This window comes from Mobula hypostoma, chromosome 1 (assembly GCF_963921235.1).
Source record: "Mobula hypostoma chromosome 1, sMobHyp1.1, whole genome shotgun sequence".
NCBI classification, from domain to species: domain Eukaryota; kingdom Metazoa; phylum Chordata; class Chondrichthyes; order Myliobatiformes; family Myliobatidae; genus Mobula; species Mobula hypostoma.
The window spans coordinates 168292840-168317067 of NC_086097.1; the positions used below are offsets into that span (position 1 = coordinate 168292840).

Below are 24228 nucleotides of genomic sequence, written 5' to 3' on the forward strand. Positions count from 1 at the left end.
CTGGCTACACTGCAAACCAGAGTTAATAGAAAATGATCACAGAGGCATGGGCAGGGGAGGTATGCAGAAAGTCGGGGTTTAGTACAGTAGATGCAAAGTGCTTGTGTAGGATCAGAACCAATTTGGTTGGGTTGACCCCATATCAAGAACAAATTTTACTCAGAAGCAAACCTCCACTGGAAATTAGCGAATTGGAGGAACAATTAATCTTGAGTTTAAGACATCAAGAAATCAACAGCCCAGCTGTTACAAATGTCATCAGGCAACAGTGACAGTCATTTCATGAAAGTTAGCTCTGTTTCAGAACTTATGTCCTTTTTGAATTTCAGATCTAAATTTTGTAGATGGATTGAAGCACTATATATTACTACAGTGGGAATTAATTGTGAAGGTCAAGGTCTTTCCTTCAAAATTATTCTGGGGGACCAGCCCAAAACTAATTAAAAATAAATCAATATTTTACTTTTTATTTTTGTACACACAAGTTTCAAAATAAACATTATTTACATACTTTAATTACAATCATGCCTTCAGTATCTTTAGAGACTTCAACTGTAAGCAGAATCAAGTTGTAACACTTGTGCGTCTTAACCATCCTGCTCCAGGTCACTCAGCAGATGTCACTTTTCGTCTTCAAATGCATGATAAAACTGTGTCATAAATAAAAGTTTATTCTGTTATAGTCTGTAGAGGCAGAGATGGGAATTTTCCCAATGCTCAGGACAATCAGCACTCTGTCGAAATATACACAAGGCCTTGGAACAAATTGCTATTTTTGCTTCATATTCATTTTGACACTGGCCAGATTAACAGAAATTACTTGTAAGGTGCAATAAATGTGCACAGCTCAGCTGGTGAACCAGATAAGGATGTTAAAATGATTTATCCACAGGTCTAAACATAGACAAGGAAGCATAATTTTCAATCGTGGAATTTCAATTTCAAATACACATAGCTGGATAATTATTCTCACATAGTTTGGCACTCTTCCAATGACACATTCTGCAATTTCTGCTGTTTCTTTTTCCCATTTTCAACTTCCTTGTTCCAATCCTTGAGGCCCTCAGGTAGAGTAGTGTCTTCATCAAGGCTACCTGTCCCTTCTACAAACTCCTCATATGTTGATTTTTCAGCAAAGGGTCTAGGCCCCAAGAGCTCAACCATGTCTGCCTTGTCAAGTACCTCCTTTTCCAACAGTCGCTGGGCAATCTGAAATGTAGCACAAATGACAGCTTGACACAAGAATTCCTCAGTAGAAAATGCTGTCATATTTCTCAAAAATACTAATGGTGAATTGATAGATTTCTAGTGCTAGAATGGGACAGAAATTGAGAATATGCTCCCCAATATGGAGGAAATTTAAAGCAGAGCTAGCAAAATACAAGATAATCACTAACAAACGCTATGGGAAGATTGATTATGCAGAAAATGATTAGTAGCTGGAACTCATTACACTCAATAGTAGTTGAGTCAAATACCATAAATATATGTAAAGGAAAGCTAGGTAAAGACATGCTGACAGTGATGGATGAAGTAGACTAAAACCACATCCATCACCCAAAACGTTCTTTCTCTACTCGATTTTTGTACAATTGTTACAGCAGTCCGTACCATTTCCAAAATATGTGATTTATTCCAACAGAAACTCTCAAACCTTTGATTTTTACCAAGCTGCTCAAGGCAGAACATTCATGGGACCTGTGTTTCCCTCCAAGTAGTACACTATTCACAATTGGAAACCTATCACTGGGTCTTATTCCGGGAATTCACTGCACAGTAACATTGTGGGGAGTACCCTCACTAGGACTGCAATAGTTCCAGATGGCTCATCATCAATTTCGCAGGGGCAATTAAGGATGGACAATAAATGTAGGCACTGCAAACAACTACTTGATGCCTAATGAAGATGTTCCTCCAAACATAAGCCAATTTTGTGCTATCATTTTGCATCATCTGAGTCAAGAAATAGAAATGGAGTATATGAAAGGCATTGTAACAAAGCCTGAACCAAATATACACACTTCAGTACAGATAAAGGACCACCAATAAAATGCTGAGTTTTTCATCTTTGTTAACGTAATATGGATAATGGACTGAAAATGGGACTTAACCAGGCTTCACTGTATCTCTGTGTGCTAATAAGTATTGAGATCCAACTACCTTAATTAGGTATTAAATTCTTTATATAATATGAATTCAGCAAAATCAAATGGTTTTGGCTGTAGGCAGACTTAAAGATACTACAAATGCAAATGTGATAATATTGAAGTACCTCTGCAGGTTTGAGTGTCTAAAGCTTGGGCCATCCTTATTAGTTTCAAAAGTAAAAAACAAATCCACTAGTCCATGTGCCCTCCAATCTAAGTGCTGAAGTTTTTGTGTTAGTGGATTCAACTTTAAATGCATTTTATAGAGATCCACTAAGGAAACTCAAATGGTCATGTTCCTGGCCCAATGGGAAATTGTAGAACAACCCTTCTGATGTCCCTTTCCATTTCAGAGATCTATGCATTTGTAAAGGATCAAGATAGCAGCGCATGCAAAGGTATCTTCATAACTGTAAATAATGATATTTTTTGGAGATTGAAATTTTCTAACCTTCTCAACTTCTTCTTTCTTTTCTGTCAGAAGTTTCAGAGTCTTCTCGTATGCAGAATTGATGAGTGATCGCACTTCTTCATCTATTAGTTGGGCAGTCTCCTCACTGTATGGTTTTTCTAAAGTCATCTCACCTTGTCGTGGGAAGTCAAAGGACACTTGCCCCACCTTTTCATTCATACCAAACTGAACAATCTAGTGGAGTGGGAAAAGACCATATAAAATTAACAAGTATATGGTACATATTAGTGTATGTCACTGAAGCTAAAGTTCAAACTATCTACTCAAGGTGTATTTTTCAACCATTCCCCACCCAGTAAGGGTTTTATTCACCAATTTCCACTTCCCCAGCACCATTGTTTATTTCTAGAAGATTCCAAGAGGCTTTAGATAGGCATGTTAAAATGCAAAGAATGGAGGGATATGGATCACATGCAGGCAGAAGGGATTAATTTAGTTTGGCATCATGCTCAGCAGACATTATGAACCAAAGCGCCTCTTTCCATGCAGCATTCTTCTGTATTTTGCATTTGATTTTCTAGCCTCAGCTAGAATGTGACTGTTCCAGGTTAATAATGACTTAACCAATTCCGTAAATAATAATAAAGGAATTCTACATCAACCATCCCCATGCAATGAATGGTTTTGTTTTAATAGATATCCAAATGTTGATTTTGACCACAAGTTGGAAAATGGATAAAAATTATTCAATATTGTATCTCCACCTCCAGTACTGCAATAAACAGCATCAACAGTATACAAGACTAATGAGGAAGAACAATGATTAAAAATAGAGAGGGGAAACTAGCTTTGCTATACATAGGAATGAATGTATGTTAGACTTTGACTTTAATATTATGGGAACTTTATATAGTAGGGTGTCCAAAAGAAAGAAATTTATAACCCAAGAATGGACTATACCTTGTAAAGAATACCCAGTGTTTCACACAAGCTTTTCGTTATGTTATATGGAAAATATGCACACATTTCAAGGTAACAATTAGAATGCATAATAAAGCAAAATGGCAAACAAAATAATTTTGTTGAGTGCAATGACTGTCAGTACAAGGTTAAAAGGATGGAATATTGAGTTGTGGGAAACATTTAGTATTATGCAACAGAGCAAGTGGAAGTGAAAGCTGAATACAAGGTTGCCTGGTACAGAGCTTATCAAAGTTGGATATTTGCATTAGGTTCTGTGTAAGTTCAAAACTCTGATTATTCCAGGTATTTATGGAAATCTCATGTTGACTTTCATTGAACGCCAGAGAGAAAGGACTTCATCCTCTCTTCGGTTGGGTCACTAATCTGAATCAAATTCATAAGATCACTGGCATGAAAATTTCTTTAATCTTTGCTTTATCCATCAATCATATCATTGGCCAAACACTGAATTCAAAGATGACAGGAGCCAGTTTGCAGCAGATAAGGATTGAGTCATATAATTGTTGCTGTACAGAGCAGGCCATATTCAACCTAATTAATCTACTCAGATACATTAATGGCATTTTATATATACTTGGTTTCCAATTTACTTAGCAACAGCATTATTGAGTAAACAAGGGCAGAATAAAATTTTCACAAAATGTGCTTGAAGCACCAACATACCTGGGCATAAGCACTTTGGGTAACCTTCTTTAAATCATCTTGTGCACCTGTAGTAATCCGGCCAAAAAAGATTTGTTCTGAAACTCGTCCTCCCAGTGTCATACACATACGATCATGAAGCTGCTCCTTGCTGTACAGGTATTGCTCCTTGGGTAAATATTGAGCATAACCAAGTCCCTTCCCACGAGGGATGATAGATACCTTTAAAAAAAAAATCCAAAGGCTCAAAATTCATTTTGTATATTTACTGCATTGCATTTCTACAAAACTAGAATGTCTGGACTTAAACAGCCTGGCTCATACTGGCTCATAAGTGCTATAAGGTCACTGTCAGCACCTAAAAGGCACCACACAAATGCTCAAGAGGTTGTACTATGCACAAATTATGAACAAGGTCAGAAATTTCTCTGCACCCAAGTGCCACCTCTGGAAACAATCTGAGAAGTCATCTTGGTATGTTCCTGAATGGCCATACAGAATTAGGAATTTTGCACAAGCAGTCAAAACTCCTGCAATGGACAAAGTTCTAGATGACCTCCCTATGAATTATATTTCTTAGTATGCCAAATTACTGATTGTCTTACTTGGGTTCAATGTATGTGTTTTATATTCCCTAGCATATTATCCATACCAAAGTACAAAGCTCTTGTTTATAGGAATGCTTTACAGAGGAAATACATTAAATAAAAGTCCCAAGTAAAATGAAGTGTCAAAGACCACACCTTTGGAAATTGTTATAAACAGGCACCCCGAGATTTGATAAAACATTATAAAGCAGGCTTTTATTGAAACTCTGCATTAACCTGGCTCAGAAGTAGCATTCAGAGCTTCTGGATTTACGTCCCATACTGGATACTTAAGAATATAGTCTGGTACTGCTACTTCAGCACAACACAATCAACACCACACCACCTGAAGAGTCATCTTTCCAATGAGACCTCACACAAAGGCACCATCTTTGCTGTTGGGCAAGTTTAAAGGATTTAAAGACCTTTAAGGTTAGCTTTATTTGTCACATGTACATCAAAACACAATGCAAAATGCTTCATTTAAGTTAATGATCAATGAAGTCTGAGGATGTACTGGAGGCAGCCCACAAGTGTTGCCATGCTTCTGGCTCCAACATAGCATGCCCACAATTTACTAAAGCTAACCTATACGTCTTTGGAATGTGGAGGGAAACTGGAGCCCTTGGAGGGAACTCAAGGGGAGACCATACAAACTCCTTTTCAACAGCGGTGGGAATCGAACTCTGACTGCTGTGCTATAAAGCATTATACTGGACTCCATGCTACTTTCTCCTTGACAAAATAATCATAATTACTTTTGGAACAAAAATTTTTAAATTACCTCAATATCAGGGCCATTTACCTCTCAACGAAAGACATTCAAACATATATTAATATGCATAAAAATTAAAAATAAATGCGAGAAACACTCAGCAGGTCAGGCAACATCTGTGGAAAGAGAACTACCTAACATTTCAGCTCTTGGACCTTTCATCAGTTCGGATTGTTTCTTTTTCAACTGACCTACTGACACCAGATCTACTGAATGTATCCAGCACTTTCTGTTTTTATTTCAGATTTCCAGTACCTGCAGTATTTTATCTAATAGATGTGCAAATTAGCCAGTGTGCTTCATTGTATTATAACTCCAAAATACCCAAAGAACTTTGTGCCTTTGGCTCATAAGAAGTGAAAAATAAACTGAAGTTTATTCATGCCTTTCCTCTATTTGTTCATGGTTCAAGTTTCCCAATGTCTCTCAAGGAGTACAGTAAAAATCAAACATGGAACTGTTTTATTAGAACTCCCTACAAAAGCACGAGGGCCATTAGCAGAGGGAATAAGACATTACCTCTTTCAGATATTGAATTCTAACTTAGTCATAATAATAATCATGCTGTTTTCCCCAGAATATGCAAAAATATATTAACAAATTAATGTAACACTTCTCAATAGAAAAAAAATTCCCAAATATTCAATTGTTGCCTTGAATAAGAAGACTGAACCAACACTCAGACGTCAAACACTGCAGGCTTGGTTTGGTTGGAATTTCCTTGGGGTTGTTATGATTTTGTAATGTACCAGCAGCAACAGATGACAAATTGAGTTGGGTTTTAATATTAAAACCACTATATTTATTTACAACTACTCAAGAATATAGAAAATTAAATAAACTACTTTCTTAAACAGAAGTTAACAGTGTTATGTGTCTATAGCTCCCTTACAGTCAAACTTAGAACCCGTTCTTAACAAATCCTACTCAAGCACAGTCTTAAAGTGGCAGTTCAGAGAGTCCCAGTAATTCACAAAATAGCTGAGAGGAAAGACTTGTGGATTCACAGTGCAGCGACGAGGTGATCATGACAAATTCCAAAAATTCCACAGCTAGCAAATGAAGAAACGGTTACCGAAGATCCCAGCTGAGGAATACTGTTCCAAAGTCCACGAAGAGGAATTTCACAAAGTGACTGTCATGAAATCCACACCCATGGATCATACGAAGGGCAGACATGTCTCCACAATGCACAGTGGGCCGCTGATTAACCCAATCCTTTGGGAGAGGTAAGCATTAGACTTTACCCTTCTCGATCGTGAGCTGTTCCTGGATAGCTCGAAGTGCAGTCTTCACTCTCTCTCTCTCCTTCGACTCTTTCTCAGCACGGTGCCCACATTTCTTTTATACTGTCGTCATACGTCATAAGCTAACACTCACAGAAATGAAACTGTGGACTTCCAGGAAAGCGAAACTGTGGACATGTAACAGGGTCAATTGGCTGAAGAGTGGTCAACCTAGCCCCGGTAACTGCCTGTGTTATTCCTACGCGGTACCAATTATTTTTGCCCCCTAGGTCTAAATGTCTCCCAGACTTCACGCCGCAATCATATGTGGAGAATGATGTACTGTATGGCAGTGGTTACAAAACTGGCAAGTGAGCAATGCAGTCTGATTCACACCAGCCTCCTATATTACAGCTTATTATAGCTATCTCTGTAGCTTCAGAAACATGGCTCAGCACTGGATAATCTCCACAATTTACCTTAATACACTGGCTTATCTTACCTTCAACAAAGGGTCAGCATGCTCCAGGAACCAACCAGCCACAGCATGACCTGCCTCATGATATGCCACTGTTTTCTTCTCTTCTGGCTGCAGAATCTGAGTTTTCTTTTCCAGTCCTAAGTTAAAAGAGTAGGGAGCAAGGAAGTCCAAAAATTCACTGTGCAGTATCTAGGAGTTGACACTCTGCCAAAAAAACAATAGACTAAACATGCAAATATCCTGCTGTTAATGTTCCCTACTTAACTTTAAAATTGCCTCCTTCTCGCTGCTACCATTGCGCAGGAGATACAGAGCCTTAGGTCCCACACCACCAGGTTCAAGAACAGTTATTACCTTTCAAACATCAAGCTCTTGAACTAATGTGGATAAGTTCAATTATCATCACTCTTAACTGATTCTATGACCTAGATTTGCTTTCAAGGACTCTTTACAACTCATGTTCTCAGTATTATTTTTATTTGCAAAGTTTGTCTTCTTTTGCACATTGTTTATTTGTCAGTCTTTGCCTGTTCATATAGTTTTTTCATAAAATTCTATTGTATTTTTTTTACTGTAAATGCCTACAAGAAATTGAATATCAAGATAGTATATAGCAACATTCATGATTTTTGATAACAATTTACTTTGAGAACCAAAGGTTCGGTTCACAGAGATGGAGACAGAAACACCACTATCCTTTGAATATACCCAAATATTCTTCAGCTAGAGTTGAAGTTATTCTGAGTCCGCCTGAAAATTTCACGCCTCTGACCAGCCCCTCCAATACAGCCTCTCTGAGCACCATCCTCTGCTGAGCGCTTCGGCCTTGCCCCGGCCGCCGAGCAACAAGCAAAGCCAAGGACTCGGGGCCTTCTCCTCCAGAGATTCCGGACCACACAGCAGCAGCGAAGCAGGCATTTCAGAAGTTTTTCCAGATGTTCCTCCATGCTCTCACATCCACCTCCATCAAATCAGGATTGTGTACCGCACCCTACTTGACAAATAACAGACATCACCACTGGAGTGGCCGCCGCGAGCTGCGTCGTGCTGCCATCTTCTCCTCCCGAGAAGGCTTGAACAAAAGCAGCAGCGTTAGGATTTACCGTTCTGGTCCAGGAAGCATGCTTTACAATTACCAAGGTCACTTATGATTTTCTATCTTCATGTTCCTCAATTTCCTTCATTTTTTAGAAATCAGATTTAACTTTCTAGTGATGAGGGTTGTGTGTGTCAGTGCACCAGGGAGGTGATAAAGTGAGTTGGCTATTGGGTAAAGGGTCCTCTGTTAAGAGTTATTGGTTGGACTGTCAGCCTCTGATGAATTCTGTTTTATTACTTCTCCAGATTATGTGCATTTTTCCATCATTCCTTATGATATTGAGTCTATGCTAACTCACAGACCCATTATAATTCTTCATTAATTCCCTCTCCCCATAATCTATTTTCACTACAGTTCCATTAACTCCCCTAGATTCTATTACTCACATTGACACTAGGGGTAAGTTACAGAAGACAATTAACTAAACCACCCACACATCTTTGGGCTGGGGAAGGAAACTGGAGCACCTGGCAGGAAACCCATGCAGCCAAAGGGGAAAAAGGTGGAAAGTCCACAGAGGGTTCCAGAGGCCAGCATCAAACCCAGGTTACCAGATCCACAAGACAGCAGCTGTTAGATTTATCATTGTGCTGGACATTTAGGCCTGCTTTGCTTAATCAGATTTGAGCTTCCATTTCTGCTTGCCGAAAACCAACAACTTTCAAAAGCATTAATTATCGCATATTCCTTGGAATTTATTATTATGTTGATTATTTTCCTGTCCACTCTATTCTTTTGTGTAAATTCATGGCTGCAAATGTTTTAAATCCTGTTTACCAAAGGGATCTTCCTGTTCTGATAATTTCTCATACATGCTTGTTATGTGACTTCATGCGAATGTCTTGCAGTACTTGCAGTTTTAACTTTCATGTAATTCCAGCATCTGCAAGCTTTTATTATCTAAGGAAGGTTCAGTATTCCAATCCAATAATATCACATTAATAAAAAAATAACTTCTTAAAGTGGATTGCAACAGTTCAATGTGCATCACTCCCACAACCACTAGACCCACATCCCCCATACAAATTCTAATGAAACACTTACAATGATATTACAATAAATTTTTGGTTAATGTTCCTGAAATATGGTTTGTACCTGTATGCTTTATAGTTAGAAAATACGAAAACCATTTTTATTTTCATCTTTCCACACAAAGCTTTTTCTGCTACTTAGAATCAGGTTTAATATCACTGGCACATGTCGTGAAATGTGTTGCTTTGCAGCAACAATACATTGCAATAAATAATAACTCAATTACAATAAGTACAAATTTAATTTTTAATATAAGTAGCATAAAAAGAGAAGAAAAAAAAAGACAGAGTTTGTTCATGGGTTCATTGGCCTTTCAGAAATCTAATGGTGAGGGGTGGGGTGGGATGGGGGGCAGGGGGACGAAGCTGTTCCTGAAACATATGAGTGTGTTTTCATGCTCCTGTATTTCCTCACTGACGGTGGCAATGAGAAGAAGGCATATCCTGGGTCATGAGGGTCTTAATAATGGATGCCACCTTTTGACGCATTACCTTTTGAATGTTCTCGATGTTAGGGAGTCTAGTGCCCATGATGGAGGTGGACGAGTTTATAACTTCCTGCAGCATTTTCCATTCCTGTACAGTGGCCTCTCCATACCAGATCCTGATGCAATCAGTTAGATTGCTCTCCGCAGTACATCTTAGAAATTTATTAGTGTCTTTGAAGGCATACCAATTCTTCACAAATTCCTAATTAAGTATAGCCTTTGTTGTGTTTTTCTTTGTAATTGCATCAATATATTAAGCCCAGGATAACTCTCAGAAATGTTGACGCTCAGGAACTTGAAACTGCTCATGCTTTCCACTTCTGATCCCTCGATGAGAACTGGTATGCGTTCCCTCAACTTCCTGAAGTCCACAATCAATTCTTTGGTCTTACTGACATTGAGTGCAAGATCGTTGCAGCAATACCCACCCAACCAGCAGATCTATCTCGCTTTTGTACACCTCTTCGGCACCATCTGAAGTTCTGTTGACAATAGTTGTGTTGTCGGCAATTTTAAAGACAGCATTTGAGGTGTTCCTAGCCCCACATTTGTGGTGTAGAGCAGAGCAGTGAACTAAGCACACATCCTTGAGGTGCACCACTGTTGACCACCAGCAAAGAGGAGATGTTAATTCCAATCCACACAGACTGTGGTCTCCCAGTGAGAAAGTCATGGATCCAGTTGCTATGGGAGGTACAGAGGCCCAGATTTTGGAGCATGTTGATTAGAACTGAGTATGATTGTGTTGAACACTGAGCTGTAGTCAATAAACAGCAACCTGATGTAGATAATACTATTGTGCAGGTGATGGAAGGCCATGTGAAGAGCCAAGTGAGATTGCATCCGGTGTAGACCTATTGTGACATAGGTAAATTGCAGTGGGTCCAGGTATTTGCTTAGGCAGGAGTTGATTCAAGCTATGACTAATCTCTCAAAGCACTTCATCACAGTAGATGAGAGGGCTACTGGGTGATAGCCTTTGAGGCAGCTCATCTGTTCTTCTTGGACACTGGTATGATTATCAACCTTTAGGAGCAGGTGGGAACTTCCAACTGCAGCAGTGTGAGATTGAATGCATAAATAACTTGCATGCCTGTGGAAGTACCACTCTACAGCTACCTACCAGCAAGTGCCAGAATGTACAGGGACTAAACTTCTAGGGCTTAAACAAGAGTTAGCAATAGGGATGTGGGGAATCCTATCAAAAAGTTACAATGGATAGAATAAGAATGTATTGATTTTACACACTATCACTTCCAATTGTTCATCAAAAATATTACTTGCTTAGGATTGGCTATATTACCACCTTCTTCTTATTCCACAATGCCTGCCACAAAAGTCAAATGAGCACTGGCCAGCAGCCTTACTGCTTGAAATGGGATTAATTAAAATATCTCAGCAAAATGCATTGCATTTCCTTAATGTAATTAACCAGTGTGAATGAAATTTCACTGCTAATGTACATCCTTCCAACTAATTGTACAATTCAGTGAAATGTTTTAATTCCAGTCACTGAAACCTCAACTCTTGCTAGCATATCACTTCTTTTTTTAAACATTTATATACCTTACCTCCTATTACCCGCTCAATGGCCTGTTCAAAATGCTTCTGTACAATGGCCTCAGATAGATGTCTGGCAGCAATTAAAGCGGCTTCATTGCATACATTAGCAATATCTGCTCCTAAGAAAATGAGAAAAAAAATGAGATGATTCACTTCAAACTTGACATTCCCAGAGCATGAGTCATCACTGGAAGAAAACAATGTTTCATTGCTATGTAAGTCAAAAATTCAAAGCATAAATGTTGCCAGTTACAGATACAGAAAAATCATTCTCTCTCTGAAGGAGGGAAAGGGAGAGAGACAAGAACAAAGGAGCACACAGCTAAAATATTCAAAATAAAAAGTAACTTTATTGTATCACAGAGAGTACAAGGATGTAACAACTATCATTTTGAGCTGCACTATTCCAATCAGTCTGGGCACAAGTTAGGAAAGATGCAAGAAAATGTTGAGGTTTAGCAAAAATGAATCTAGAAATAAGGGACTATTTATGTGGACAGACTGGAGAAGCTGGTGTTTTGCCCGTTGGAACAGAAGGAGTTGAAGGTGGAAGATAAGAAGATTAGCTTTATGTTTTTGAGATTGAGACTCAAGATTGTTTAATGTTAATTCCAGTACACAATTATAGAGGAGAACAAAATAATTGCTACCCCAGATCAGATGCAGCCTATAAAAACACACTAAGGTCAGGAAAACACAATATTAAAAAATATATAAATACATAAGACAGCTTATATACATAGATTATACATACATAAAGTGACGATTGGTACAGGAGTGTCTGAACATAAGGTGACTGACAGGAAATAATGTGGTGGTGGTGGGGGATGGGATGGAGGCATCGATCAGCCTTACTGCTTGGGGAAAGTAACTGTTTTTGAGGCTGGTGGTTCTGACATGGATAGTACATAGCATCCTCCCTGAAGGGATTGGGACAAATAGTCCATGAGAAAGGTGGATGGGCGGGATCCTTCATGAGATTGGCGGCCTTTTTTCTGGCCCCTTTCTGTATGTATGTCCTTGATGGCAGTCAGTGATACACTGGTCAGTTTTGAACACCCATTGTAAAGCATTCCTGTCTGCTGCAGTGCAGCTTCTGTATCGTGCAGTGATGCAGCATGTTAGGATGTTCTCTATTGCACATCAGTATTATATGCATTGTTCAGCTCTTTTCAGCCTCCTCAGAAAGTAGATATTCAGTGAATTTTCCTTATTGTTACAGGATGTGTTCTGGGCCCACGAGAGGTAGCGCAAGATGTGCACCCCCAGGAGTCAAAAATGATCTCCTCTGTCTTGCTGACATTGAGTAAGTGGTACACTGAAATATAGTGAAATGTGTCATTTGTGCCAAATCAGTGAGAATTATGCTGGGCAGTCCGCAAGTGTCACTATGCTTCTAGCACCAACACAGCATTCCCACAACTCACTAAACCTAACCATACATCTTTGGAATATGAGAGGAAATTGGAGCACTCAGAGGAAACCCACAGCCACAGGGAGAACATACAAACTCCTTACAGGCAGTAATCGATGATTGCCAGCACTGTAATAGCGTTGCCTTCTGCTATGTTACTGTGCCGAACCGAAAGGGTCTAACACCACAAAGGGCAGTCTCGAAGAGGAAATTCCATAAGTAGAGCAGTCAAGAAACAAGAAATAAGGGGCACAAAGTGCAATTTGCAAAAGAATCTTAAAAAAAGTAGTACAGTAACTTGGGGTCTGGATGTTGGTGAAGATAAATTTAATTGTAGTGCTCTAAAGGAAGTTGGATAAGTTCCCAAGAGAAAAGAATTCAAGGGATAGGTTGGGAGTATGGGGTTCTGAAGAAGGCAAGCAGTGGAACCATTTGGATTGATTTTACCTAAAGCTGGAAAGGACTTAACTGAACAATCTTACTCCACATTGTAATCATTTGGTAATAATTTACTTACATGGGCCATCAAAATCTGAACTTCACTTCTCCAAAAAGTTACCACAGAATAGAATGGGTTATGGGTTAGAAAGAGACCAGTTATCAAATTTATGTTCCCATTTCCTCTTTCAGCCCCCTCTTTGCTCTAGATTACCCAGCCTGCCTTTGAATTAATAACCACAATATGAATAGTTGAACTGGTTAAGCTTATATCAATGGTGATAAACTGCCAGCACCTTTTACCTGTCCAGGTTCAGGAACCTGTTGGCAAAGTGTTTTGGTATTGACTGTTTTGGTATAGACTGGCAGAAAGTCTATGCATCCATTATTGGAGAAGGTCAGCAGCTTGAACTTGAGGTTTAAGATGTTAAATGCCTCTCACCAGTACAGTCACTGAGACTCATTACATGTAACCGTTTATCACAATCACTGAATCAGTTCACAACCGATAATCTTCTGAAATGGAGAACAGATGATTGAAAAGTAGCTGACAAAAGGTGGTTCTGTGATCATTACCTATTCAACTTCCATTTGCTTAGGGCTAGGAAAAGTGGCTTCTAACACCCTTGTGCAAGTATCATGCCAGAAACTAGACAGAAGTTTTCCCTAATCTCCTCAATCTAGAATCCTTACATCAGTTTTACTAGTTACTACACTTCTGAAGCAATAATTGGCTGCAAACTATTTGCTGGCAGCCTTATAAATGTAAGCTTACCAGTGACATTACCATCAACTGTGATGGAAGTGCTTTGAGAGGCTGGTCATGGTTAGAATCAACTCCTGCCTCCCCAGCATTGAGGACACCTTCAAAAGGTGCTGCTTCAAAAAGGCAGCATCCATCATTAATAACCCCCATTGCCCAAGATATGCTCTCTTCGCACTGCTACCATCAAGGCGATGATACAGGAACCTGAAGACACACACACTCAATGTTTCAAGAACAGCTTCTTCCCCTCTCATCAGATTTCTGAATGGACGATGAACCCATGAACACTAGCTCACCATACTTTGCTGTTTTTTGCAATACTTTACTTTTTTAAAGCATATACTTAATGTAATTTAGTTATTTTTACTAAGCATTGCAATGTACTGCTACCACAAAACACCAAATTTCACATATGCCAGATATTAAACTTGATTCTGATTAGCCATTTGTATTGTTAAAAGCATCAGACTAGTTCTCATCGAGGTTTGAAACAGAAATCCATAGAGTAATGTATACAGTAAATCATTCTTGTAGCACCTGACATGACATCCAATCAGTATTTGATACTTTTACTCTTAAATTGATTGCTAATAGACTACCACAAATTACCCTGAGCTCCCACTGCTTTAGAGTTATGTTACCTTTCCTGAGAAACTGTCAAATGCTTTGGGAATGTAAGACTCTATGCGGAATGCAGGTGATCAGTTCTTTCAGATGTCAGACCAAACAACTCTTAAAAAACTAATATCCATTCTATGAACACACACAAAAGTGAGTGATTGGGCCAGTGAAGGAATGGAGATTTGAGGCTTTGGCTCGAGAGGTTTTGGCAGTTGGATTGTGCAATCAAGTCAATCAAGATTTGAATAGCTCAAGACTCAGCACAAAGCAGTTGATTGGGCAATCAAAAATTGAAAAGCTCAAACAAATAAAAAGAAGGGTAGCTCAAGCAGAGCGACCAGTGAGTGAGTGGGCCAGTGAAGGAGTGGAGCTTTGAGGCTTTGACTCGAGAGGTTTTGGTGAGCAAAGGCTGAGGACGAGCTTGCTCCAGGTGAGGTAAGGCTGGGTAAGTTTCTTTAATTAATTTAATTAACTTGGGAGTTGGTAATGGAGGCAGTAGAAAGGGCAGTCCAGTGCTCCAATTATAAGATGTGGGAAGTCAGGGACTACACCTGCAAAAAGTGCGTCCAGCTGCAGCTCCTGTTATGGTTGACTGTCAGAAAAGGGAAAGGGAATAGACAGAACGAGCAGAGCACCCCTGTGGCTGATCCCATCAACAATAAGTATACTGTTTTGGATACTGTTGGTGGGGACGACCTACCAGGGACAAGTTGTAGTGGTCGCGTCTCTGGCACCGAGACTGGACCCTCAGTTCAGAAAGGAAGGAGGGAAAAGAGGAGAACAGTAGTGATAGGGGATTCGATAGTTAGGGGGACAGATAAGAGGTTCTGTGGGAGAGATCGAGAATCCCGGATGGTCTGCTGCCTCCCTGGTGCCAGAGTCTGCGATATCTCGGACTAAATTCTCGGTAATCTCAGGAGAGAGTGTGAGCAGCCAGATGTCGTGCTCCATGTGGAGACCAATGACATAGATAGGAGTAGGGATGAGGTCCTGAAGAATATAGGGAGTTAGGAAAGAAGTTAAAAAGCAGGACCTCAAGGGTGGTAATCTCGGGATTGCTGCCTGTGCCACGAGGCAGAGAGGGTAGGAACAGGAAGTTATGGCAGATGAATGCGTGGCTGAAGGGTTGGTGCAGGGGGCAGGGGTTCAGATTTCTGGATCATTGGGATCTCTTATGGGGAAGGTCTGACCTGTACAAAAAGGATGGGCTGCACCTGAACTGGAAAGGGACCAATATCCTGGCGGGCAGGTTTGCTAGAGCTGTTGGGGAGGGTTTAAACTAGCTTGGCGGGGGGGTGGGAATCAGAATGTGAGTGCAGAGATTAGAGTGGAAGGACAGGGGCATGATGCTATGTGTTCTGAGTTGGTGAGGAAGGACAGGCAGGGGACAAAACATAAATGTAGCCAGTTAGAGGGGTTGAAATGTGTCTATTTCAATGCTAGGAGTATTAGGAGTAAAGGGGATGAACTTAGAGCATGGATCAGTACATGGAACTATGATGTTGTGGCCATATTGAAACTTGGCTGGAGGAGGGGCAGGATTGGCTGATGCAGGTACCGGGGTTTAGGAGTGTTAAAAGGAATAGGATGGGAGGTAGAAAAGGGTGGGGGGAGTAGCATTACTGGTCAGAGATAGTATCACGGCTATAGAAAGGGAGGACGCTTCAGAGGGAGTGTCCACTGAGTCGGTGTGGGTGGAAGTCAGAAATAGGAAGGGATCAATCACTGTGCTGGGAGTAGTCTATAGGCCCCCAAATAGCCCTTGGGACACCGAGGAGCAGATAAGCAGGCAGATTTTAGAATGGTGCAGGAAATACAGAGTTGTAATTATGGGTGATTTTAACTTCCCTCATATTGACTGGCACTTCCTGACTGCAAGGGGAATAGATGGGGCTGAATTTGTCAGGTATGCTCAAGAAGGATTCCTGACACAGTACGTGGACTGGCCGACGAGAGGAGAGGCCATACTGGATCTAGTTCTGGGTAATGAACCTGGTCAGGTGGCAGACCTCTTGGGGGAGCAATTTGGTGAGAGTGACCACAACTCCCTTAGCTTCAGCATAGCTATGGAAAAGGATAAAAACAGACAAAATGGGAGAGTGCTAAACTGGGGAAGGGCTAACTATGAAGGGATGAGGCAGGAGATAGGAAAAGGGAACCGTGGATGACGAAACACGTGAGGCAACTCGTCAAGAGGAAGAAGGAAGCATATGTAAGAGGCAGGAAGCAGGAGGGGCTCATGAGAAATATAGGGTAGCCAGGAAGGAGCTTAAGAAACTACTTAGGAGAGCTCAAAGGGGGCATGAGAAGGCCTTGGCATGTATGATTAAGGAGAACCCCAAGGCATTCTATGTGGATGTGAAGAACAGAAGGTTGACAAGAATGAAGGTGGGGCTGCTAAAGGATACAGAAGGCAATTTATGCCTGGAGGCGGAGGAAGTTGGGGAGGTCCTAGAAAAGGACCTTGATCAGGGTGAGGTTGAAATAGAACAGGCCTGTGTGTTGGACAATGTGGAGATTAAGGAAGAAGTGTTGGATCTTCTTAAAAACATCAAGATTGATAAGTCCCCAGGGCCGGACGTGATATACCCCAGGTTGCTGTGGGAAGTGAGAGAAGAGATCGTTGGAGCAGTAGCTATGATCTTTGAATCCTCTTTGGCTACAGGGGAGGTGCCGGAGGTCTGGAAAATGGCAAATGTAGTTCCTTTGTTTGAAGAAGGTAATAGGGAGAATCCTGGGAACTATAGACTGCTGAGTCTTACGTTGGTGGTCTGCAAACTATTGGAAAGGATTCTTAAGGATAGGATCTACGAGCAATTGGAGAAGTACAGTCTACTCAAGGACAGTCAACATGGCTTTGTGAAGGGAAGGTTGTGCCTCACGAGCCTAATTGAGTCTTTTGAAGAGGTAACAAAAGAAATAGATGAGGGTAGGGTGGTAGATGTGGTCTACATGGATTTTAGCAAGGCATTTGACAAAGTCCCCCACGAGAGACTCATCCAGAAAGTCATGAAGCATGGGATCAGTGAAACCTTGGCTGTTTGGATAAAAAATTGGCTTATAGGAAGAAAGCAGAGGGTAGTAGTGGAAGGAAAGTATTCTGCCTGGAGGTCAGTGACTAGTGGAGTGCTACAAAGATCTGTCCTGGGACCCCTGCTCTTTGTGATTTTTATAAATGACCTGGATGAAGAGGCAGAAGGATGGATAAGTAAATTTGCGGATGACACGAAGATTGGAGGAGTTGTGGATGGAGTTGTAGGTTGTCGAAGGTTACAAGAGGATATAGACAGGATGCAGAGTTGGGCAGAAAAGTGGCAGATGGAGTTCAATCTGGATAAGTGTGAGGTGATGCATTTTGGAAGGACAAACCAGAAGGCTGAGTACAGGGTTAATGGTCGGTTACTTAAGAGTGTGGTTCAAATCCATACATCCCTCAAGGTCGCTGCACAGGTTGATAGGATAGTTAAGAAGGCCTGTGGGATGCTAGAGTTCATTAATAGGGGGATTGAGTTCAAGAGTAGAGGGGTCATGACTCTACAAATCTCTGGTGAGACCACACTTAAGAGTATGGTGTTCAGTTCTGGTCACCTCATTATAGGAAGTATGTGAAAGATATGGAGAGGGTGCAGTGGAGATTTACCAGAATGTTGCCTGGATTGGAAAACAAGTCTTATGAGGCAAGGTTCGCAGAGCTGGAACTTTCCTCTTTGAAGCGTAGAAGGATGAGAGGAGACTTGATAGGGGTCTACAAGATTGAGAGGCATAGATAGGGTGGATAGCCAGTACCTGTTTCCCAGGGCATGAATAGCAAACACCAGAGGGCATATGTACAAAGTTAAGGGAGGGAAGTTTAGGGGAGACATCCGGGGTAAGTTTGTTTGTTTTTTTTTACACAGAGGGTTGTGGGTGCCTGGAATGACTTGCCAGGGATGGTGGTGGAGGCTAAAACATTAGGGGTATTTAACAGCCTCTTGGATAGGCACATGGATGAAAGAAAAATAGAGTGTTACGGGGTAGCGTGGGTTTAGTACTTTTTTTTTCAGTAATATATGGGTCGGCACAACATGAGGGCCGAAGGGCCTGTACTGTGCTGTAGTATTCTAGTGTCTAAAAATGAGAAATTGATTAAAGAAATGAGAAAATAAAATATAAAGCCACAAATTATAACCCACAGAAGGAAATCATTTGTACAAGTTGTATTAAATACCTTTCAAATCACAATATTTATGGATACCTGTAAAGCCTGGAGTCAAAGCTGCTAGCTTCCTTGCCAAATTTTCTGCATCGATAGATGATTCTAATTTTAAGGGACTGAGATGAACTTTAAATATCGAAGCTCTTCCTTTTATATCAGGCGGACCTTAATAAAGGAGAAAAATTTAAACTTAAATTAATTTCAGGGAATGGAATAAAGGACATGTTGCACAATTTATATTCACAAACTGTTGTAAAGGGCACTAAAAACATACATTTGCTGATTATGTCCTGCAATCTCCAAGATCTGCATTGTTCTATAAATTGCACATTTAGACGGAGACGTAATGTAATTTTTTTTTATTCCTCATGTATGCGAAGGACTTAATAAATAAAGTCAATTCAATTCTAATGCTGGCATAAACATTTCTGCTGAAATATGGTTTCTCTTTAAATGTACAAGCACCGCTACATGATCTGTCTTCCACTTTTCACTACTGTAGAGCAAGCAGCTCAGTTATTGCACATTAATTCCTTTTACAGGAAGATGGTGTGTAAAACTCATTTCTTGTTATTCTAATTCTACAGAATGAATTCAGAATTGAACGAGATATACGTGATACATACGTCCAGAAACTGGAGTTCACAAGGATACTGGGTTTAGCTTGCACGAGATCCAGAGTTCATTTTTGGATTAATATTCTTTCCTCACAGAAACCTTTTCCACTCTTGCTTTGCACAGATCTGTGGGCATTCAACATCCTACCAGAATTCTATGTGACTATTATTCTTGTACAAGTTTATATGTGAAAGGTACTATTGGCAATATTGACATTGGCATATCAACCAACTGTTCTCACCAAAGTTCTAATTCAGCAAACCTCTTGGTATAGATTATAAAATGATGTTGCTACATGAACATTAGTTCTGTCTCCACCCCTATCCCAATATTCCTTGCCATTAAAGTCAACAATAACCTCAGCCACAGCTCCAAATGAGATCAACTAACCCAGTGCAGATTGGAAATGGAACCCTGGATTTTAGTACTTACTGTATAGTAAAATTGACTTGAAGGAGGAGGAATTTTATTTTTATTCAATTTATTTTCACTGCTGAGGTGTGTTGGAGATCTTAGTGCACTTAATTAAACACTGATTTAAGAAATAACTTGGAGGGCTGGGGCCTAGAGGAAAGTGGGCGGAAGGCAGGAAATTGAAACCAGCTGAGTGGGTGCTGTGGTGGGTATGGACTCACTAGACTGAAATGTCTGTAACTAACTGTATTGTATTGCTATAGATCTCCAACTCTAAAATTTCAATGTCTATTACTTTCCATAACAAATAGTCACAGAATGCTTCATAGCACATTACCTATCAGTTGGTCCAAAATAAATAACCAGACAATGTAATCAGGCATACCAATGAATATTTGCCTGTCAAATCGACCTGGTCTCATCAGTGCAGGATCCAGGATATCTGGGCGGTTTGTGCCTGCCAAAACCACCACATTGGTTGCAGTGTTGAATCCTGTTAAAAAAAAACAGTTCTGAACAAGGGCAAGTTAAACACAGTCTGTAAGTCTCAAGGTCACTAGGACTCTTTCCGACTCAATCACAAAATACAGTTGAACCCAATAGGAAAGGCAGGAAGACCTTTAAGCACTCAGTTAAATTCAAAAATTCAGCTATATTCAAGCTTCACATTCATATCTGACAACTGTGTTTAAACGCCTAAATAGAAAACCGTTACAGATTAAGATACAAGAACCTAAGATACAGGAGCAGAATTAGGCCATTTCATCATGGGTGATACAATTTTGCTTTCAGCCCCCAACTCCTGCCTTCTCCCAATATCCCTTCATGCCCTGACCAATCAAGAATCTACCAGCCTCTGCCTTAAATATATATAGACTTGGCCTCCACAGCTGCCTGTGCCAAAGAATTCCACAGATCCACCACTCTTTGGCTAAAGGAATTCGTCCTTATTTCCATTTTAAAAGGATGCCCTTCTATTCTGAGGCAGTATCCTCTGGTCTTAAGATTCTCCCGTCATAGGACATATCCTCTCCACATCCACTCAATTGCATGGTCTGAACATAGTGCTAAAATTACAAGGTTTAAAAAAAAATGCAGGTTTTCTTAAAACAGTGTTAAACTATTTGCATACACTTAGTGGCCACTTTAAGTATACCTGCTCATAATTGCAAATATCTAATCAGCACTAGTGGCAGCAACACAATGCATAAAAGCATGCAGACATGGTCTGGGGGTCTGTTGTTGTTCAGACCAAACACAAGAATGGGGAAGAAACATGGATCTAAGTGACTTTGACCATGGAGTAATTGTTGATGCCAGATGGGATCGTTTAAGCATCTCAGAAACTGATGATCTGCTGGGATTTTCACACATTGCAGTCTTTAGAGCTTACAGTGAATAGTATGGAAAAGAAAAACATCCAGTGAGCAGCATTTCTGTGGGTGAAAATGACTTGTTAATGAGAGGTCAGAGGAGAACTAGCAGACTGGTTCAAGCTAACAGGAAGGCAACACGTGTTACAACAGTGGTGAAATGCTTTGATCTGAATGCACAACACATTGATCCTTGAAGTGGATAGCAGCAGAAGACCAAGAACTGGAGGTACCTGAAAGTGGCCACTGAGTGCAAAGTCACAGTGTTTGGCATTCACTGAACACTGCCTGCACCCCAGTTCCACTCAGTTCCCCCAAAATCACAGCTTGTTCAAAATTTGTCATTATTTGAGTGATTGAACTGAGGGTGTTCACATCCATACTGACAAGAATGAGCATTTCAGGCGATCATAATATGTCTAGAGTCAGCGTCTTAGAGAAGCACAGCACAGAAACAGGCCCTTTGGCACATCTACACCATGCCAAAACCATTTACACCGCCTACTCCCATCGACCTGAATCAGGTCTATAGCCCTCATATCCCTACTATCTATGTACCTATCCAAACTTCCCTTAAAAGCTGAAATCAAGCTCACATGCAACACTTGTGCTGGAAGCTCATTCCATACTCTCATGACCATCTGAGTGAAGAAGTTTCCCTTCATGTTCCCCTTAAATTTCACCTTTCACTCTTAGCCCACGACCTCTGGTTGTAGTCTCACTCAATCTCAGTGGAAAAAGCCTGCTTGCATTTACCCTATCTATACCCCTCATAATTTTGCACACCTCTGTCAAATCTCCTCTCAATCTTTTATGTTCTAAAGAATACAGTCCAAACTTATTCAATCTTCCCTTATAACTTAGGTCCTCCAGACCCAGCAACATACTTGTGTAATGCCCTGCTAAGAGATTTACTACTATGCTGTAGGTATTTTATTTTAGCAGTTCTACAAGAGCAGTCTGTTCTGGTTTCCGGTTGTTTGGGTTTGAGCTGAGATAAGAGGTTTGTTGTTCAACTTAAGAATGTGGTATCAGCCAATCAGGATGGTAGAAGTGGGAGTAGATTCTAGAGAATGCTGGGTGGAGAGATCTTTGTTGGCAGGAGCTGGGAGAAGACAGGCGGGAAGATGGTGGAGGACGCCATCCCTGTTGCACAAGGTGCTTTGTGCAGATGAATGACTTTGAGGAGGAAGGACCAATAACCCTATGGGAGAGCCCGGTTTACGATCGATTTCGAGTGATCTTTGGAAGGTGGTGTGTGCTTTCACACAGACCGAGGGTCCAGTGCGCGATTTACAGACAAGGTCAAGGTTTGAGCTCCACCGTGAACATGTGACTGTTTAAGTATAATTGGCCCTTTTTGTTTTTTTTCTTTCTTTTCTTTAATAACTACTTGCTTAAGTTAACATTCTTAAATATACTTCTGATTAACCATCCACAGTGTACGATTTGCTATTTCTTGCTGACTGGCAATTGCCGGGGCAGTAAATCACACAGCAGTCACACAAACTGGGGTTTGGGTGCGCGAAACATCTCAACCTCACAGATGTGGCAAGACCAAAGTCATGAACACCCTAAACGTACGAAGCCTGGGAAAGGTGGGTTTCTCGCCGTGGAATCTAGTGGCTGTTAGCAAAGGGCTAACAATCTGCATTTCCAGAGATGTGCAGTAAAAGGGGGTTTCACTTATAAATTTTCTCTGCACTCTTTCAACCTTGTTTACATCTTTCCTATAAGTAGGAAACCAAAAGTGCACACAATACTCCAAATTAGCCCTGACCAACGTCTTATACAACTTGAACATAACATGCTATCTTCTGTACTCAATACATTGACTTATGAAGGCCAATGCGCCAAAAGCTTTCTTTACTACTCTATCTACCTGTGATGTCACTTACAATGAATTATGGACTTATATTCCCCAATCCTTTTGTTCTACCACATTCTTCAGGGCCGTACTCTTCACTGTGTAATACCTACCCTGGTTGGTTCTACCAAAGTGCAAAACATCACACTTGTCTGCATTAAATTCCATCTGCCATTTTTCAGCCCATTTTTCTAGCTGATGCAGATCCCTCTGTATGCCATGATAGACTTCTTCACTGTCCACTTGGTGTCATCCTCAAATTTGCTGATCCGATCAATCACATTATCATCCAGATCATTGATATAGATGACAAACCACAAAGGATTCAGCACAAATCACTGCAGCACACAACTAATCACAGCCCTCCTGACAGAAAGGCAACCCTCTATTACCACTTTGGCTTCTCCCACAAAGCCAAATGTCTAATCCAATTTACTATCTCATCCTGAACGCCAAGTGACTGAACTTTCTTGATCAACTTGCCATGCAGGACCTTGTCAAATACCTTACAACAGTCCATGTAGATAATATCCAGTGCCTTGCCTTCATCTACTTTCTTGGTAACTACCTTGAAAAACTCTAAAAGATTGGTTAGACATGACCTACCATGCATGAAGCCATGCTGACTATCCTTAATCAGTCCATGTCTATCCAAATATCTATATATCCGGTCGCTTAGAATACCGTCCAATAACTTTCCCCACAACTGATATCAGACTCACTAGCCCATAATTTTCTGCTTTTATTTAGAGCCTTTTTAAACAGCAGAACAACATCGGCTATCCTCCAATCACCTGGTACCTCTCCTGCCACTAAGAATGTTTTAAATATCTCTGCTAGGGCCCCAGCAATTTCTGCACACCTCCTGTAGGATCTGAGGGAACACCTGTCATGCCCCAGGAATTTATCCACCCTGATTTGCCTCAGGGTAGCAAATACCTCCTTCTCTGTAATCTGTACAGGGTCCATGAAGTTGATGTTGCTTTGCCTCACTTCTATAGACTCTTTATCCATCTCTCGAGTAAACACAAATGAAAAGAATGCATTTAAGACCTCTCCCATCACTTTTGGCTCCACACAAGAATTA

At 40.6% G+C, this 24228-nt stretch overlaps 1 protein-coding gene and 1 long non-coding RNA gene across 2 annotated transcripts in view; one reads left to right on the forward strand and one right to left on the reverse strand.

Moving 5' to 3' along the window:
• Positions 1-497: 497 nt before the first annotated feature.
• Positions 498-24228, reverse strand: part of LOC134352194 (AFG3-like protein 2) — an 89255-nt gene continuing 65524 nt past the window's right edge. Inside the window, exons 11-17 of the mRNA XM_063059481.1 lie at positions 20287-20394; positions 18909-19034; positions 11444-11554; positions 7276-7391; positions 4207-4407; positions 2599-2793; positions 498-1209 (exon numbers count right to left, since the gene is read on the reverse strand). Coding sequence (XP_062915551.1) covers positions 970-1209; positions 2599-2793; positions 4207-4407; positions 7276-7391; positions 11444-11554; positions 18909-19034; positions 20287-20394 — 1097 coding nt within the window. The 3' untranslated portion in view covers positions 498-969. The remainder of the gene's footprint in view (positions 1210-2598; positions 2794-4206; positions 4408-7275; positions 7392-11443; positions 11555-18908; positions 19035-20286; positions 20395-24228) is intronic.
• LOC134352202 (uncharacterized) overlaps positions 20430-24228 on the forward strand; it is an 85183-nt gene continuing 81384 nt past the window's right edge. Inside the window, exon 1 of the long non-coding RNA XR_010019361.1 lies at positions 20430-22584. This is a non-coding gene — a long non-coding RNA (uncharacterized LOC134352202). The remainder of the gene's footprint in view (positions 22585-24228) is intronic.